The sequence below is a fragment of the Paralichthys olivaceus genome, chromosome 13 (genome assembly GCF_024713975.1).
Source record: "Paralichthys olivaceus isolate ysfri-2021 chromosome 13, ASM2471397v2, whole genome shotgun sequence".
Lineage (NCBI taxonomy): Eukaryota > Metazoa > Chordata > Actinopteri > Pleuronectiformes > Paralichthyidae > Paralichthys > Paralichthys olivaceus.
Window position 1 is genome coordinate 11,278,563 of NC_091105.1, and position 18,749 is coordinate 11,297,311.

The 18,749-nt window shown below is 41.7% G+C and overlaps 1 protein-coding gene across 2 annotated transcripts in view; it reads right to left on the bottom strand.

Annotated features, from left to right (window-relative positions):
* The window catches only part of aplp1 (amyloid beta (A4) precursor-like protein 1), a 31,725-nt gene continuing 12,976 nt past the window's right edge, over positions 1–18,749 (bottom strand). Inside the window, exons 2-17 of one of the 2 annotated variants that reach the window (XM_020092711.2) lie at positions 12,360–12,530; positions 10,832–10,961; positions 9,192–9,304; positions 8,182–8,375; positions 7,760–8,076; positions 6,626–6,753; positions 5,868–5,942; positions 5,611–5,769; positions 5,048–5,176; positions 4,598–4,697; positions 4,052–4,219; positions 3,899–3,913; positions 3,738–3,805; positions 3,533–3,598; positions 3,273–3,416; positions 1–2,984 (exon numbers count right to left, since the gene is read on the bottom strand). In XM_020092711.2, the coding sequence (XP_019948270.1) occupies positions 2,886–2,984; positions 3,273–3,416; positions 3,533–3,598; positions 3,738–3,805; positions 3,899–3,913; positions 4,052–4,219; positions 4,598–4,697; positions 5,048–5,176; positions 5,611–5,769; positions 5,868–5,942; positions 6,626–6,753; positions 7,760–8,076; positions 8,182–8,375; positions 9,192–9,304; positions 10,832–10,961; positions 12,360–12,530 (2,076 nt within the window). In that variant the 3' untranslated portion in view covers positions 1–2,885. Of the gene's footprint in view, positions 2,988–3,272; positions 3,417–3,532; positions 3,599–3,737; positions 3,806–3,898; positions 3,914–4,051; positions 4,220–4,597; positions 4,698–5,047; positions 5,177–5,610; positions 5,770–5,867; positions 5,943–6,625; positions 6,754–7,759; positions 8,077–8,181; positions 8,376–9,191; positions 9,305–10,831; positions 10,962–12,359; positions 12,531–18,749 lie in introns of both variants that reach the window. The other variant, XM_020092710.2, reaches the window with a different exon arrangement.

Genomic DNA, 18,749 nt, shown 5'->3' on the forward strand with positions numbered 1-18,749 from the left:
TTTTATGGGTCATTCATTTTTTTATTACACTATTAATTAGCTCGACCAGTTTTAATTTCTCAGATTGCTTACAAATACAGTAACACAACAGAGCACTTTTTCTTTTTTTGCCAAATTAGAATATCTGTCTGCTTGTTTGCGGAGCGTGTCTTTGGTTAAAGGTCTGAATGAAAATGAAGGACAGCTCTCTCTGCGATGCTATCAACATCCCTCGAATCAATGCACTGTAATTGAAATCAGACAGACACAATCAATATCGAACATTTAGCAACCTGTACACAAATGGAGTAATTTAGTTCTACTTGTGCTTAGTGCCACTCCTCATCAATTAGGCAGAGGCCGTGTCCGTCTACATTTCACATTTCCAAACATTATAAACTTGTGTTTTTCTCGAACAAGCCTCTGAAATTACATTACAAGTGAAAAGCATGACCCTTGATCCAACTGATTATTACATGTAAATAAAAAATACAGAATAATTACATCCAAAACACAGCTTTGTAAAAGGCAATAATGCAGCAATTAAAATCTCAATAACATTGTTTATATTTCGTTGGGAAGTTAAGGGGACAGACCAACAAAGAAGTTTAGAGTTGGACAGAGGGTTGACGTACAAATGTGATTGGAGTAACTACAGTATACACCATTCTAAGTCTGCTAAATGCTGGTAGGAACCCTTCAGTGGTTTGGGAAACACAGGCAAGCTTATTCTCATCTATGGTCTCAGTAGTATCATTACAAGATCGACTGACTTAAACTGTGAACATACAACGTTTTCATTCACTAACGTAGCTGTACAAATTATACAAGGGCTATGACTTCTCCTCGTCAAACGTCATAACACAACCACTACCTGCAATTCACCTGCTTCTAGCAAGAGAAACCCAAGATTAATGCAAGATAGAAAAAAAAACCATCTGATAATCCGACTCTGTTGCTTATTTCAAAGCAAACGTTACAAAAAGTAAAGAAAAAAAAAAAGTAAACGACTTTTCCTCTGAATGAACGGATTAATGAATTTAAAGAAAACTGCCACCAGCGTGGAAAACATAAAGTATGAGCTGATTCTTTTTTACTGTATGGATAATCTCTACTACTGAATTCAGCAAAGAAAGCTTGAAAAAAAAAGCTCCACAATGTGACCTTTCTGCACCACGTTCTGATACAGTGGCTGAAGGAAATCAGAGTCACACATGAAGCAGTCAAAGATCAAAAAAGGGGGCATTCCCTTTTCTTACTTGCCTATACGGGTTATTATGCTGATCATAAATATGACAAACTACGATGAATCATTCAGTGAAATGCAACTAACATTCAATGATGTTGAGTCAAACTGGCAGATTTAGAGACATACAGTATTCTTTACGACTATCATGCCTGAGTGTGGTTTGGTTTTAGGACTTACACACACTGACACTTCACATGACTACAGTTGTGGCCTCTTTAACCTCCACCGCTTCTATCATACAAGTTCCTCTGCTCGGATACGCACCTGACAAATGTAAAAGATGAAGAGGCTGCTACATGAAGTGATTAGGGGAGCATCAGGCATTTCGTATGTCTGTTGTGTTCGAACGTCACTACTGCTATTACGGTCTACTGGGGAGGGGGGGGGTGATGCGTCACTGAAAAGAAGATGGAATCTCAACGTCTACCTTAAATACATTCAGAAAGAAGTTACTGTGTCGTTGTCTTGTGCTGGTTTTTACAACAGTCCGTTTTCAATCAGCCATGTTAGGAAAATGTTTCCTTCTCGTATCAGCACAATGTTCTATTGTTATGTATTATTCCATTACATCAATGCAAATTAATCATAGAAATGTCTACATCTAGTCGTATGTATTTCGTACGTTATTTACAGTGTCCATTTCGAACGGTGACATTTCCGACTTCTCAAAAGCAATGACAGGAACAACACAAATAAATACAGCAGCATCATACACCAAGTTGTCATGCTTGAATTAAAATAACGTACTTCTGATTATTCCTGTTTTACAGTTCTTTAGGTAGCAGGAGATATTAAATGAACTCATTCACTGACTAAATTAGCTGAATGGAATATTTGGTATATTTTGCCAAATGATCAATAACAAAGGGGACAGATCCTCTCAAGTCAACAAAACAAAGTATTTTTGTACCACCAGCAAACACTTCTGTTACGCCTCCTCTGATCTTTTTTCAAACAAAAGCCTAAATGTCTCACACATTCCAAGCAAACACCTCCACATCCCCGCGTCATGTTTTACTATTAGAGGTATTGTCCAATGTTACAGTAGCTCATGGAGGTAAGGTTAGCTCGACAATTTGCTGCGTAATTGCCCTTTTTTTAAAATCTCTGAGTGGGTTTTAGAATTGAAAATTACACCATAGTTTAACGAGGGTGTCATTCACACTCATCTACACAGATACATTATATCTAACTGTGGTACAATTTGAACAAATAGACTACTACTGAAAAATAAACACTATAAAGCATTATGCACCGTTCAATTTCAGTGTCTAGTGAGGAGCAGTAGATCAAGTCATGCCACTGGGATGGTTTTAATTGTCTATGACGTGACCATTTTCAGGATTACGAAATGTTGTGGCACCGCTAAAGAAATAGAGAACGACCCTTAGACTCTAACCCGGGAGAGTATTAGATTAGGATGGGTGACGTGAGTTTGTATTATATCTTATTATTCACATTCTGGTGATGATGGTAAAGTTGCTGTTGGTCATTTACAATGGGTTTGGGATGTGCCCCGTTCTTACTCAATTATTTTATGTTTGCAACACGTCATAAATCCGTCAAAAGGGAGTGTACCACTGTAACGAAGACTGTGTGTGTGGGGGGGGGGGGGGGGACATGTGGTCGGGCATGACTTGTTAGCGGCCCCAGCGCCTCAGTTCATCTGTTCAAAGAATTTGTAGGTAGGGTTTTCATAACCGTGGTTCTGCATTTTGTTGAGCTGCCGTTCTTCTGGTGTCAGCATGGGGTCGACCTGCTGCGAGACACACAGGGGCTCAAATTATTACACAGTAAAAACAGGTTCATGAGCAGAGACCACACCATCAGTTCAGAGAATGGGTTTTTTCATATCTAACCCTAATAGAAATGTAGTATACTTTATATTTATGCTCAACGTTAAGCACATCAAAAGTGACTTTAGACTTCATGTTGAGATATAGATCGAAGCAATGATGCAACATTTACATGTTTTTTAAGTACACAGACAGATCTTGTCTTTTAAGGCCACAGATTGTCATTTAAGGACTGTGTGGGGTCGTACCTCTACGATGCCATGGCTGATAGTGCCGTATGGCTTCCTGCGCACCAGCAGCAGGCTGATCACCATCACCATGGCGATTGCCACAGCCACCACCAGCAACCCCACCATGGCGCCGCGGTTAAATGTCTCCAAAGCATCGGGTTGCTTTGGAAAGAAGACATTAAAGAAGGAGGGAGAAGATTACACGTTATTTTCATTTGAATTCATGTTTCTTCTTTTTTTAAACAAAGAGTGTGAAGTTGTTTATATTTAATCCTGACCAGTTCATCTCTCGCAATCTCAGGCGGCTTGTTGACGACCTGCTTGAGCTCTGCAGAGGTGTTAATCTGAGCATACAGATAATGAACATGAATAAAGGGGGTTGTAAAGACACAGAACCACTGATATCATATATATAAACAAGTCATATACTGTATTTCTGTGTGCAATCTAAAATATCACAGGCTACACTTATAATGTTCTTACCTTTTCCTCGTATTCATAAGTAGGGCCTCTCTCGGATGTGGTATAATCATATTCATCAACTGCAGTCGCTATAGATGGAGTCAAAGATGCAAGACCATGTTAGAGTTTGAGCAAAAGTAAAGAATACAAAAACATTTATGTTGTAATGATCAGCAGCTCACCTTTCTTATTAGACTCTGCAGAGAGGAAAAAAGGTGGAAATCAGAGAAGAAGTTACATATTTTTTACACGTCACTTTAATGCAACAACAATAGGGACAGACTTAAGAATGTTGAATTTGTGGGTGTGTGTACGAGGTTTATGTAGATATGTACCAGTGCGGGGAGGATAAGGCCTGTTCTGGAAGGCTCTCTCCTCTTCCTCTTCATCGTCCTTCTCCTCCTCGCTCTCAGCCGGCAGCAGCTCCTCCGTCGTGCGAGTCTCAGAGAAGGAGGTGGTCATGAGCTCGACGATGTCTCCTCGCTCTGCCTTGAGCAGCTCCTCTGCAAGTCACACATAATGACAATTTAAAAAAAATCATAATTCGACTGGTGGCTGGCTGGAGTATAGGTCATGGGACCTGGACCAAACTAAAAAAAACAAATTCACGTCAACTACACTTGGTTTCTTTAATTCATTATTTGATGCTATTAAATGTGAGAGGATTGGTGGGGCAGGTGTACAAACAGGTTCTCACTACTGAGGCTCTGTCCCAAGATCACTACAGTGCAGACTCCATCTCCAAATGAACACAAAGGCAGAATTTGTATCCAGAATATTTGAGTTTTCTGGATAGTGAGAAGAGGTGGAAACATGCTGTCCATCCATACAGTAGACGAAAAAATAAAAATAAAAATGATGGGTAACAATCTAATACTTACGGATGTCATTGTGCAGCTCCTCAGCTAAATTAGGATCCTTGTACAGCAGTGCCAGACTCTGGTTCATCCTCTCCTCAATCACATGGAGATGTGTATACACCTGGAAAATATAAAAATTCATGGGACTTCGGCTCTTTACCAAGAGGCTAAATAAAAGAATATGAGCCGTGAAGAGAGAAGCACTGAATTTGTTCCTTAATTGAATCCAAAATGCATGGATCACACGTCTCGAGCTGCTTTTTCTGAAGTCAGCAAAGACAGACTTTGATGTTGGTTTAATGAAAAGACAATTTGAATCTGTTCACCTCTCACAGTTCAGTTTTTATTCACTTATCTGTGGCACGTACTAACTCTTCAGTCCACAATGTTCTGTGTGTTTTATGGTCAGCAGAAAAAGAGCCTTGCATAACAAAACCACAGATGTGAGAAAAAATCATTTCAGACACACACCTGGAATTTCATCTGCTCAGCCTTCTGGGGGTCAACAGCTACAATATGCTCGTAGTGCCTGAGAGTGTGTCTGCGGTCCTTCTGCTCCGCAGCCATGTATCGCTTCAGAGCTTGCAGCACGCGGTCCGGCTGGAAGACAAAGTTGAAGAAATGCCAGAGATGGAGTTAAAGGTTTGTCATCGACACACATTTTATCGTTTTTTTATTCTCTCCCCTCCTCTGAGCTCCGTGATGCACTTCCCAGGAGTGTTTCAAGGGTCTCTGGGGGCCGACGGTAAGAGGAACTCTGAAACCAAATCCCATTACTACAATGTTCAAAAGATTCATTTATTATCAAATTTATAAACGAAGTGCATACTGTGGATACACATAAATAAAATCTAAGTATTCCAAACACATCACACAAACACAGACATCTATGCATTATATTCTTCAACGAAATGCTTTAGTGATGTGGTGTCATTGGGTACACATACAATCATAGAATTGGCAATGCCCCTCAGCTTGGGGGCCCCAAGAAACTGCCTGCTTTGCCCACCCTGTCCCAACGCCCTGGCACTTACCTGAGGGGGATCAGACTGTACGGCATTCAAGTAGTTCTCCAGAGCCAGACGGCGGTTGTTGTTGAGAATAGCCTCTACTCTGGCGAGATGAGTCTCCACCAGCCTCTGCCTCTCTCCAGCGACCTGCTCCTCCAGCGTCTGCAGCACGGACTGGAAGTGCTGACAGAGGAAAGACGAGGGAGGAGGGACAAGGACGATGTTAATCTCTTTCCAAATTTCAACTTCAAAATAAAGCAGGATGAAAAAGGTCCTCGTACCTCATTCAAGGCCTGTCGCTCTGACTTTGGCAGATTCTTTGACTGGTTGTCTGCCTCTGCCCATTCCTTCATAATCTGAGGAAAAGAAAGAAGCAAAATCAGTCAGATACACTAGAAAGCAGTGGACCGACTGCTGCTGATAGCTTCTTATTTAAAGAACACATGAGACAGAGCAGTGTCCATCCTGTCATCAAAGAAGTAAATATATGTAGTCCTCAAAATGAAAAAAAAGGAATACAAAACAAAATGTAAGGTAAAAGTTTTAAACACACAACCTTGCATCTGTAAAGACATTGTGCTTTTTTTTAGCTTAGTGGCTTGGCAGCAACATCACATTTGCATCTTGCAAAACCACAGCCAAAGATACAAATTAAAAATAAAATCTTGAAGTCGTACAGAAGTCATGAGGAAAGAAAAACACCCACATACAGACAAACATAGCTAGAAACACAAGTGTGATAAACTCAAGACTTCCACCACATATGAAACTTTACCTTCATACATTGATAAACTATGATAACATTCATGGAAGGAAATGAATAGTAAAATAATAAGAATTTATTATATTTGAGAATATACCATCCATGTTACCGTCCAGCCCCAGTTCAACACTTTTTTTGGGCCATATGTGGAATTTATTTGTCTTTTTTGTTTCTGAATGCAGGTGAAACACGTCCAGGCCAGTGGCCCTGTCATCCTGTGAGATAGAGTAGAGAGCCAACCCAGCATGAGCCTGCTCTCATCTCTGTGAAATTCACCTCATTGATGCGCTTCATCCTGCGCTCCTCCAAGTCTGTTTTGGCACGCAGGAAGTAGGCATGCTCAGTGTCGTCCACCGGCTTCTCAAAATAAACATCGACACCATCTGTGGGCCGGGGCGCAATCACTGGATGGGAAAGACAGAAAACAGAGGTTGTTGCTGCCATGTATTCTGCAAGAGCCAGAGAGCATCACTCCTTAAATTACAGGGTCAAAACACGACAAGGTTCGGCTGAGGAAGAAAAAATGAAAACGCAACAATGGAAAACAACTTTGTCCTGGAGAGAGTCTAGATGGAAGATAAGAGTTCTTATGTTTTTTTTATAATCCGAGCAGAGAACAAGGAAAAACCCGTGTCATGTTGTGTAAGACACAGGATTAAAACGTTACTCAGCTTTGTGGAGCTTTCAACTGATTCCAAATATAAGAAAATGAGAAGATTACTGAAAAAGTGCAGACATTAGTGGCCACATTTCGCTTTGATTCATTACTTTGATTATTTTAAATGCAAATAAAAGAGTTATTTCCATTGGAGGATTATATTTTATGATGTACGTAGGTGGCTCTGTTCGGGTTGGGTATAATATGTAACTTTGCCTGGCTAACTGACTGGAAGTGTGTGTTCCTTCGTCATAAATTGTGCGTCTAACTGACCAATTCTGAGTGGCGTCCTGTGGTAAAAGCCGTAAACCCTGCCTCCTCCATATTAGTGGCGAGGGCAGGGGCCAAACTAAAAGCTAAAGTCAAACAGATTTTTCTCAAAGATGGTGTCTGTCACTTTAGGTAGTTCTTATCACACCGATGTATGTGTGTATGTGTTGATTAAGTTAAGAGGTGAAAAATTGCGATTGACAGCTGAGACTGATTCACGGTTGGTTGAATGCCCTCATTACCGCGGCTCGGTCCCCCAATCATTACTGCGTAGACTCTGGCTACAAATGTCCAAGATGAAAGTGTTCGAATCCGGGATATTTTGCCATCACAGGCAGATAAAGGGAAACAGAGAGCAACGAGCACAACTCTATTCTCTGTCAGTTGTCAGTTTTGACTATGTTTACTGCTACTAAACATGTTTTAGTAAGTATTCTTAAAAAACAATTTAAAGATTAAGAGGAAAAATGAGGGACACTCACAGCTGTCCTTCATCAGAGGTGCAGAGCTGGTTGGTTTGAGGCTTTTGTCGTAATAAAACGATTCCAGATAGTCGGCTGTCTGGTAGGGACCTGAGTCAATGGGGTATTCATACTCCTCTGGATCCTTCAGAGCTATCGCCTGCTCCTCCTCCTCCTCCTCCACATCCTCCTCATCCACAACCTCCTCCTCCTCTTCCTCATCTTCCTCTTCCTCCTCCTCTTCCTCCACCACTTCATCGTCCTCCTCTTCCATATCGGCCTCGTCCACATCTGTGTCGGTAGGAGAGGGGCTTGGGGTGGGGGCTGTTACTTTGGTGCTGTGGAAAAGTGTCAACAGACATTACTCTGATGTCGACTAACACACACAACCTTTTGTTCTCCGACATCTCTGTGTCGTCTAGCTGAATATGTTCATGTCTTACACAGAATTAGGTTTTCCGCTGGTCTGGGATGTAAATGTCTGAGGAACAGCAGGGACCTCTCGCTCCTCTGTGTCTCCTTTACCACTGGTGCTCCCTCGGCCTGGGCAGCACACATACTCGACGCCTCGGAAACGGTCGCCACATGGCAGCAGCATCCCGTAGCTGTGAAGCTCCAGATTGTCTGCGGTGCATTCCTGAGAGGAAGGCAATCAGATCCACAAAGTTTAAAACACACTGTATGATGTGCAAGGAGGGTTAAAAAATCGAATGTAACCTCACCCGTAAGTTTTGGTAATAGCGTCTCACTTTTGGAACACCTACCAACCCCCATCCCTACCCCCATCTCTTTGAATTGAAAGTTAAAAGAAACTTTCAGTTCTGATTCGTGTTTTTTCTCTTTGAAAATAATAATAAAAATGTTTGAACAAACACCTCAGATAAGTGGACAGACAAAGTGTGACGTAATACAACACAGGGAGCACCGTCTAAGGTCTGCCACTGCTGTTACAACTGGCAGCACAAATGGCTTAAAACCTGCACTGCAAACTTTGTTGTGCACATGGAAACTTGTGCATCAGTAGAAAGGCAAATACAAATTACCTTTCTGCTTTAAAGGTCCAGATTTAGGTGAAAGGGAACTATTGGCAGAGATTTAATGGAGAATAATCCTCATGATGTTTTCACTAGTTAGTTTCATCTAAATTTTACGAATTGTAGTTTTCTTTACCCCAGAAAAGGTCCTTTATATTTAAATACTTTATATTTACATCGAGGGGACCCTCTCTACGGAGGCCGCCATGTTTTTTTCATTAGTCCAGACTGGACAAACTAAACACCTTTTGAGTTTTTATGACAACTGAAGCTACCACAGGTTCTTTCATGTTTGGAAGGGGAGGATGAGTTGAGGTGTGTTCAGCTGCAACATGCAATTTCAACACTCAATATCACAAAATTATACACACTGTACCTTTAATGGGAGTATAAAACAGCCATTTCCCCACTCCTCTCACCTCTTTAGCTATGTTGTGCCAGTACACGTGGCTCTCACACGCATCCATCTGCTCCTGGTGGAGGAATCGGCATCGGTCGGGCACCAGCAGGGCCTCGCTCACATACTCGCCCTCTGCAGGAAGAGTATGGAGATGGTGAGGTCGGTGGAAGTTGACTTCAGGTAGCGTCAGTGATAAAGTTAAACTGGACTTGAGCAGACTGCTTTAGTGAGGAAAACCGGAGTATGTGAATAAGCACAAGCTGTGTGAGTGTGATTGTGAACCAGCAGAGTTAACTGTGGATGAGAGGCACAAATTACCTCTGACAGAAATCATAAATGTGTTAAGTGCGGACAAACTACAGCAACAGCAGCGAGTCACAGACACAAAGTAAAATGTGCTTTGCTTAAAATGAATATAAAATATTCATTCAGAGATCATAAATGTGGGTGACTACTTTGTTTCATACAATAAACCACAGAGAAATAAAGAACAGCTTTTACAGCCTGTTTCTGACTTTGTTTAAATCCTGCTCCTTATACAACAATATTATTGCCAGCTGTTCTTTAGGGCTCGAATATAAAGGGATGTTTTCAATACAACAATAGTACAATAGAATATCAAACAAGCCAGAGTCAGTTATACAGTTCTGTGACGTACGAATAAAAGTGATTCATGACTCCAGAGTGACTCACTGTTCATTACTCATCCTTTCATTCACTCATCTATTGTTGGCTGACATTATGCTCCTGGTGGTTGGAAGCAGGCATGGCCCTTCTGCAACACTGTGGAGCTGTGCATGGTGATTTGCGTGTATCAAACTAAATACCATGATGTAGTGACACCATCAGAAAACGGTGGTACTAGGAGAGAAGCAGGGAAAGATTGTCCCTGAATAACAATACCTGAAATCAGTGAAGCCATGTGTGGAACTAAAAGAAAATCTAATGTCATCGCTTATCCTGTTAGCCGATGGATTATTGGTGCAGGCACCAACATGCTCTCACACTGAATCATGATTTGTGTCCCTCTGGATTTTGTGCAAAATATGTTGTGCAATTTCTTGTTGTGTTGATATTTCACAAGGCCCTTGAAGACACAACAAGATCTGTATTGTGTTATGGTGAAATCTCCACAAGACGCACTATTTGGTTAGTCAGGGTTTCTGCAGGTTTCAACAAGTTCAATTTAAGAGACTTTAATACCTTTTTAAGACCAGCAGAAATGAAAACGAATAAAACCCAGTGCTATAAAATATTTAATGTATTTAAGACATTTTAAGGCCTAAAATTCTGATGATTACATTTTAGTCGGTTTTTTTTTTACACCCTGTTCATTCTAACTGCCCCTATTTTAACTTTTGTTATGGGTTTTTGATTTGTCTTCATCTTTTTTCACATTAAACTATAGTTTTGCTAAAAAGATGCCATGACCTCAAGTAAACAGTCGGTCTACAGATCTAGAAGATTCTTCTTTGAGCTTCTTTCTCCTCTTTGTCCTTCAAGATAGAAAACTAATCAAGACCGACACGAATTCTACTGCTTCTGTTTGAATCCGACTCGAGCAAGAAGTTTTCCCCGATTACAGGCATGTGCAGAGTAAAAAGTAGATAGTCCTGTGTATTCTAAGTATCTAATGGCAGTGATGTGTGTGGATCTTACCTAGACAGCGGAAGGGCAGCACTATGAACAGATGTGTCTGGCAGTGTCCCCAGCCTTTCTTACACCAGGCGTTGATGGTGACGGGTCTTTGTGACTTCTCTATATGGGAGATCTGAAGCGCTGGGTACATCTGAAGGAACAGGCACATGCAGAGACGACAGAGACATAGAACAGATAGATGGATGGACAGAACGGAGGGGTTGGAGACGAAGGGAGCGGTGGATAGAGAAGAAGTTGGGGGGATAAACGTGGCAGGATCAGGAAAAAACAGGAAGGGTCCACAGTCAGTGGGGAGACGACTAACAAGGGAAAGATTCATGCAACATATTCTCGAACTGCTTATATGGAGCTGTGAAAGGCCTTTGTGTGAAGCCATGTTAGACATGTCAAACCAGACATAACTTCAGTGAACAGTGTTGTCTTCAAATATTTTCACATCTAACTTTTGTTTAAAGCAACACAGCGCCCTCTGCAGCCACATGTGGTGATTAGTTCTGTCAGGCTCCACGTCCAAGTGATTAAGTGGCTTTAAAGTCGAGAAAAAGCAAAGCCTCTGACTGCATAGTCCCACCTACTGAACGGAACTGGATAGAACTTCCTGAACTAAAAGGGCTGCTGTAACAAATACGCAAAACTCTTTGTTAATATTTTAATTTCTCAAACTAAATATTGACGCTGTTTTTTTTAAATTACATCTTTTTAACTGATCTACAGTTTGGTACTGCCTTTGAATTTATTCTTGCAATTTAAGTTGCATCTATCAGTCAGTTACACACTTATCCCTGGATATTATACCTGCTCACCAAAGTACAGGTGTTCAGGGTGAGAAGTGGGAATCAAAGCTTCACTATTTTCCCTGTTATAAGTGAGTGTACAATCAAACACATTTTGAAACTGCTATTTTAAGGTTTAAAAAAGTTGCGTAGTGTTGCTTTAAAGTCAAGGCCAAGTTTTAATCATGAGAGAGCCCACAGACTGAATGCATGAGTCTAAAATGCCTTTTCCCCAATTCTAGAGACATTTAAAATAATTTTTGAGTAAAGACCATCACAGGCGCATTATGTGCCAGCTAATCTCATCACAGTCCACTCAGGCTCGTGTTATGTGTACTTTGGCTTCCAGGTGGTGCTTGGTTGCCTTTACAGTTGCACTTGGAATGAATATTTACAAAGGAAGAGTGTGTGGAGAGTATGTGTGCCTCTAATTACCTTACAGCAGAAGAGCACACATATCGGGTAACAAGAGGAGGATAAGTGGATGGTGGCGAAATTGAAATATTGCAATATTTCAACAGGCCACTATCTCTCTACTATATATGGTTAAATATATAGATTTAATAGGGCAGGAGTTAGACAAACCAAATTAGAGAAAAATAATGTGAAATAATTTGCTCCTATTGATTTCTTGTCTCATTCTTTGTTTCCTTTGCCATTAATATTCTGATTTTAATAATGCTGCTGTTGAGTTGTATTGATCCAGACTGATGTTCATTAGCGCTGCTGTAGCTTTATTTATTTCAGGACCCTACCTTCTGACAGTAGGACAGGATTTCACTGGGCTCTTTTAAGCAGCCCTTTTGGCCCCAAGAATCCGGCTCCCACTGGCCGGTCTGTAGGTTCATGTGCAGGAGCTGACGGCCACAGAACATGGCCAGCTGTGGCTGGGGGCCTGGCCCATTCACCTCGGCCATAGCCAGAGCCTAGACAGAAAGAAAGAAAGAGAGAGAGAGAGAGAGAGAGAGAGGTTAGGTGAAGAAACATCGATACAAACACAGTGGCAGATAATATTGTGTTTGAAGCTGATCCAGGGCGGGTAGACCACAGATAATTCCTAAAAGCACTCCAGCACTATCCAACATTAAGGCAGAGAGTGTAGGCCTAGGGTGCAAGATTGAGAGTGAGTCTAGGATCGAAGCGGAGGAGTGAAGATGGAGGAAAGAACAGGAAGCTAATGCACAGGAGAATTTGGTGCACACTGCAAGCATTAAGAGAATATTGGTAAAGCTAAAAATCAGGAAAGATCCATAGAATCCTCGCAGTTGATATAACTCTAAAGAGGAATTAGGAAAAGAGCCAATAAAAAAGCCTGATTTATTGACTCGTGGCCAATGCTTCCTGTTCGCCGACAGCTCAGAGACGCAAGAATAAGGTGTGCAGCAAAAATATGCACGAGTATGTAAAAGATTTCTTCCTCCTTGTTCCCCTCCTCCAGCATCCTTCTAGGATGTTGTTATTGATCATTGGATATGTTGCCTCTGCCTGCAGGGGCCCGGGGGACCCCACACAGGAACAAACAGCATCCAGGGCTGGGAGTCAGGTGTTAATACAAGCTCATTGACCGACAGGCCACTTCACTACATTAACACACAGCACGGAGGGCCCAGGGAGGAATAAAGGAGGGGAGGGGTTAGGTAGTGAGGGAAAAGCTTTATACATGGCACAAACAAGGACTTCATCTACCTTCACAGACAGAAGACATGACGGCACTGAGCCCTCGAGAATCACAGGAGAGTGAAAAAGCATATCATGTTCCACTAGATGTCTGAGCCATCCCTGGTATAAGAAAAATGAGCTGTCTTCCAAAGACAATCACACGGCAGGTCACACAGCTCCAGCACGACATGTCACTTTTTCATGGCATCATTTGACAGTAACATTCATGACGGAGAAACTGTGATAATGTTTACAAGTCCAACCCCAAACCTCTTCAAAAAGAGAGAGATAGACCTACTGATGACAGACGAGATGAGCGACGCTGAGCCAATTAGAAGGAAATTGCCCAAAGGGAAGAAACTGCAGGGAAAAGAAATACGGTTCGAGTGACGCGTGATCAAAGGGAAGCCCTTCTCTGGCCCGACCGGAGCGCAAGCGTTTGAAGTCCTGATTATAATTCGTACAGAATAAAATAATTATATGAACCCCTTTGAGTACAATAAATATAATAAGCTCCGAGCAGTCTGTGCATTATAATTACGCAAAGAGGAGTTTGTGTTTCTGCATGTCTTTGCAGATTTCTCACAAATTATGTCTCTGCTTTTTCATTACTGCTGACTGTTTCTAAAAAGCAAACCTTTAGATTTATGAATGGACTTCTCCTATTTTTGAGGCCACTGTTTTTCTCATGCACTACAATATTGCTGGGATATTAATTAGCAGAAGCAAACAAAGTAGCTCGGAACATATTATTAATCTCTTTCAGGGTCATGGTCTGTAAACATGACACTCGGTTTCACACTGTTTTTCAAATGACGTGGTGGTTGTAGATTTAACATTAAACTCATCTTTTTAAATGCTCCTATTCGACTATGATTCCTATTTTAATGTGAAGGTCAAAAGTTTCATCTGTCAACACCTCGTCATCTCCACTGTGATGGATTACTCATCTCAAACAAGTTTCAAGTCCCTGCAAGTTAATGATGACCACAAAATTCATTGAATGGAAACATTTGATACTGCAAAGATATAGAAAACCTGTTCAAAATATAAAATTACTGCAGTATAGCTTTAGAGAATGGTTGGGTTGGGGATTGGTAAACTCACAGTCAATAAATGTTTTAAAGGTTCAGTGTGTAAGATTAAGGTGAAAGGGATCTATCGGCAGAATAGATTAAGATTATGAAATAATCCAAGTGATGTTTCATCTAAATCGTTCTAATTCTTGTTTTCTTTCTCAGCCCTTTATATTTAAATACTTTATATGTACATCAGGAGCGGGTCCTCTGTATGGTGGCAGACATGTTTTTTTAAAGTAGCCCAGACTGGACAAATTTGAGCTTTTGAGTTTTTGTGACAACTGAAGGCTTCTACAGGTTCTCTCTCATGTTTGGAAGGGGAGGGTGAGGTGAGGGGTATTCAGCTGCAACATGCAACTACACCACAAGATGTCCCCATATTCTACACACTGAACCTTTAACCTATCTCTTTTATTTCCATCGTCACAGTATGAAATGAGGGAAACAAACTGCTTGTGTTGGTTGAGTGTATTGCTGGATAAGCACAGGAAAACACTGCTGAAGCAGCTGTACAAGCTGCTGAGCTAATGTCTAAAAAGATATATCTCTTTGACTCAGGGAAGGTCAGTGCCACAAAGAAAGAGAGAAAAAAAAACTTCCGGATATTTGAGAAGATAGCCTGGCAGCTCCCCCTGGTCCGGCTCTCTCATTCTGCCTCCTCTCCACTACTGCACTTGCAGAAAATCAATGCTGAGCGACTGCAACTGTATCACCGCGTTCCCCCCCAATCAATAGCAGTCCATCGAGAGCCTTGGGTCCTGACCTCCGGCACGGCAAGGCTGCACACCCAATCTCCAGCCTGATCTGGGACCAGATTAGATCTCCCTCTGGTGATAACCCCTAATAAGAAATTCCATTTCTAGATGCACACTTCTGTCGGTCTGTTCCTCCTCGGCAGCAGAAAACCTCCTCCTTGTTTTTGACCCAGTTTGGAGAATAATCACTGCTTCACCACACACTGGTTACCACTACAGACAGCCACAGCCACAGTGTCAAATAAACATCACCCAGGGGCTGACGTCACATAGACCCACTCTAATGTGTTACATTATATTGTGCTTTTGTATTTTCACAGAAATAATAGGCACTGCCATTTGTGTGAGTTAGTCCTTTTTAATCATTGGTGAGATGTAGTTGCTGGATAAAATGTTCTTTATGGTATTTGACTTGTTTATTTCGAAATGCTTCATTAGGATCACATCACAGACCTTTTTTATCTCCTGTTTGGAGAGTATGCATGGTTTCATTTTCTTTGTTTATTTGATCAGGATCATTGGTAGAAACATTTCCACATCAACAATAAGTGCACTCCAGAATAGTACATAACTGTTTCCCAATTCAGGGGCTGCATCCTTTAGAGGCTGCACTTGAAGACTGTTTCACCATGACGCTGCTAGGCCGTCCCATTCATAAGGCTCCTTCAAACACGGCTGATAAATGCACTCTTCCGTTCCCAAGCAATCAGGGATCCGAAGGGTGGATCCGTCTTGGTCAAATGTAACTATCAGGCTTTGTGTGTGGCCGAGCTGCAGTAAGTGCAGCGGCTCAAAATAGCTAACGATGCAAGAGTAAGAGCTGATGACGCAAATAGAAGAACACAACCTCTCATTTCAGTTTGGCCTTTGCAGCCTGCTCAGTCAGACCGGGAGACACATCTAATAACTGATACTTTTTTACTAATGCAGCAGCATGGCTCTATGGATCGCAAAGATAAATGAGGAATAAGTTACCTGAGGAAATAATACTGTCTGAGACAGTGTTTTCTTTTTAGTCTTGAAAAACATATTGTTAATTTACTTGGGGTGCCAGGCTATTATTGGTCTTTTACCTAAACTATTATTACCAACACTATCATTAATGCACTTCCTGTATTTGAATCATTGTTGTGCAACACTTTGTACTTTGTGTCCTCTATAAATTAAAGTATTATTATTAAAGTTGATAAATGTGAATGATATATTTCAATCATTACTGAGCAATATTTAACATGTAAATATTGTTTTCAATTTAATCAAAACTTCACAATAACTGGTCCTTTTTTTTTTTACAATAATTCAAAGAATGAAATATGCTTTTTCCCATAATGCTGTGGGATACAGACAATAGTTATCAGATAAGCTCTTCACATCTAAATATAACTTTTTCTACAGTGAATGAATCCTATATCAACACATTTTGAAGCCAATTAGACTTTGGAGAGTTGAGACTGTTGTGATGTGAGCACGGCAGTGTCAGTCTCTGAATGCTCCCTGTCTCCATCAGGAGCTGAGGCACACTGATCCATGTGGATCCACAATAATGCTCCACAATCTGTCAACAACTGTGCTTCCTCTATGCTGTAGGACGGGCTGAGCAGAGCTGCCGTCCATGTCCCAGTGAGAAAATACTGAAACATCTCCGTATAGTGGTGGGTGCAAACACCACAATCCGAGTCCCACATATCATGTCCTAGTGCTGATGAGGCTGAACAGGCAGACAGCCCAGAAGCCTGACAGCTCCCCACTGCAGAGAGCGCTGCATCATTAATAACGACCTGGCGATATACAGCCGTAGACATGGAGACATCGATTGGCTTTCTGCCTTTTCACCAGCTCCTTTGCGTCTGTTAACTGTCTTCATGTTCTTTTTTTCCTCTGCTCGGCTTTTCCTTTTCTTTCTCCACACAGGCTAACTTCACAGTCACGTGTGCTTCCACAGTCTCCATAGCGATGAGCATCACAAGGAAACAAAGTGATCCCACGGAGACAAGAACTCACTGTGCACTGGACCAGAGTATGGGAACAGCTGCTGCAGAAACAATAATAGTTTTACAGATCTCCCTCTAGTATTGAGAATTATGCTTCAGTGTGGAGCATCCAAAATAAGAGTTGACAATTGAGGCAGGGGTACTAATGTCATTCAGGGCTGGGTTTGGGCCAGGCCAGTGCATTTACATGTTCCTCAAGCATCTTCCACCCTCCTCTAATTAAATTTTCAGCACCTGTTCCACCCTTATGTTGCAGGATGACTTCATCCTCTGTAATGATGCAATCTCCAGGCCCTGGCAGGCAAGCCAGAGAGGCAGGGGCGGAAGGGAGGAGCCCACCCATCATTTGTCACCTTTTTATAAGTTGCTGCCAGACTGCACATTGGAGCGGAATGACATAAATGCATCAGAGGCCTTGAGTGGATGCAGAGTCCTTCAATAATGCTGTGCCGGGAGCGCCATGTCATGTGTCATATACAGCCACATTCATAAAGGATGCTACATATTTCAATGGTATGTGCATGCCACATAAAATAAAATAAAATACTAGACCTATTTATTTGTTTAAAAAAACACACCAGCTAAGACACAAATACAAACTCAGAGGTCAAATATATATCGCAGGGACCTTGCTTGATGATTAGCCTGGGACATCATATCCCTAGGGAGCTTATCTCTGCTTAGCAACAGGGATCTGGGGGTATCCCATAATACATAATGTAGTAATGTAGTTAGTATACAAGTCTTCCTCGCTCTCTATTTTATTACAACATAATATAAATGTCATAAAAAAGGACCTAGGTACTACAGGTGGAGAGTAATGATATTACAGCAGGGAAGCAGGAACCAGGCAGGATCAAGAATTACTCACAGAGTTATAATGTCCAACAAAAATGTCCCATTAGGTTATGTTGGCATAATATTTAAAACAACATTGTTTATCTGCAGTGAGCTGTGGAAATTATGCATTTAGGTAGGATTGCTCCGCATTAGAATAACAGTGCAGACCAGCCATTACTCATATAGAGAACACACCCACGTACCCATAGGCCTCATAGATCCATAACCCAAACACACACACAGGCCGTCCTGCGTATGTCTTTGTGCTTCTGTGCAGCACAGATGGCTGAATAGTGGGTGTCTTCCTGCTCTCAGGGCCCCTCCTTCACCCTCCTTCTCTCCCCCCACCTCCTCTCAAGGCTGATGCACCTCGGCCGCCCCATCCTTGAAATCGCTCTCGTCTCCCTCTCCCTCCCCAACAGCTTTCACACAACGCCTGACACTCTGCTGCTCGGCCTGCCTCCCCCCAGGCCAGTGCTAAATGGCCAAATAGATTTAGGAGCATTCATCACTGTAATCACGTTGCTTAATTATTCATAGGCTCCATCAGGCCTCTTCCTGGTGTGGCGTGTACTTATTAGAGAGTAGCAACATTAGTCTGCCAGACTTTCGCGGTGCAGAGGGGACAAAGGAGGATAAAGCAGGTTAGCTCTGTACACTGACAGTCATTATTATACATCTCTGACTAATGGCTAATTGGAGCCATTCATTTTCTATTCAGGAGATGCTGATGGGCAGAGCGGAAAATATTGCACCGTGTTTCATGTATAGTTCTATTGCTTCTTACAGTTACCTTTTGAATACTCAACTGAATATCTTAT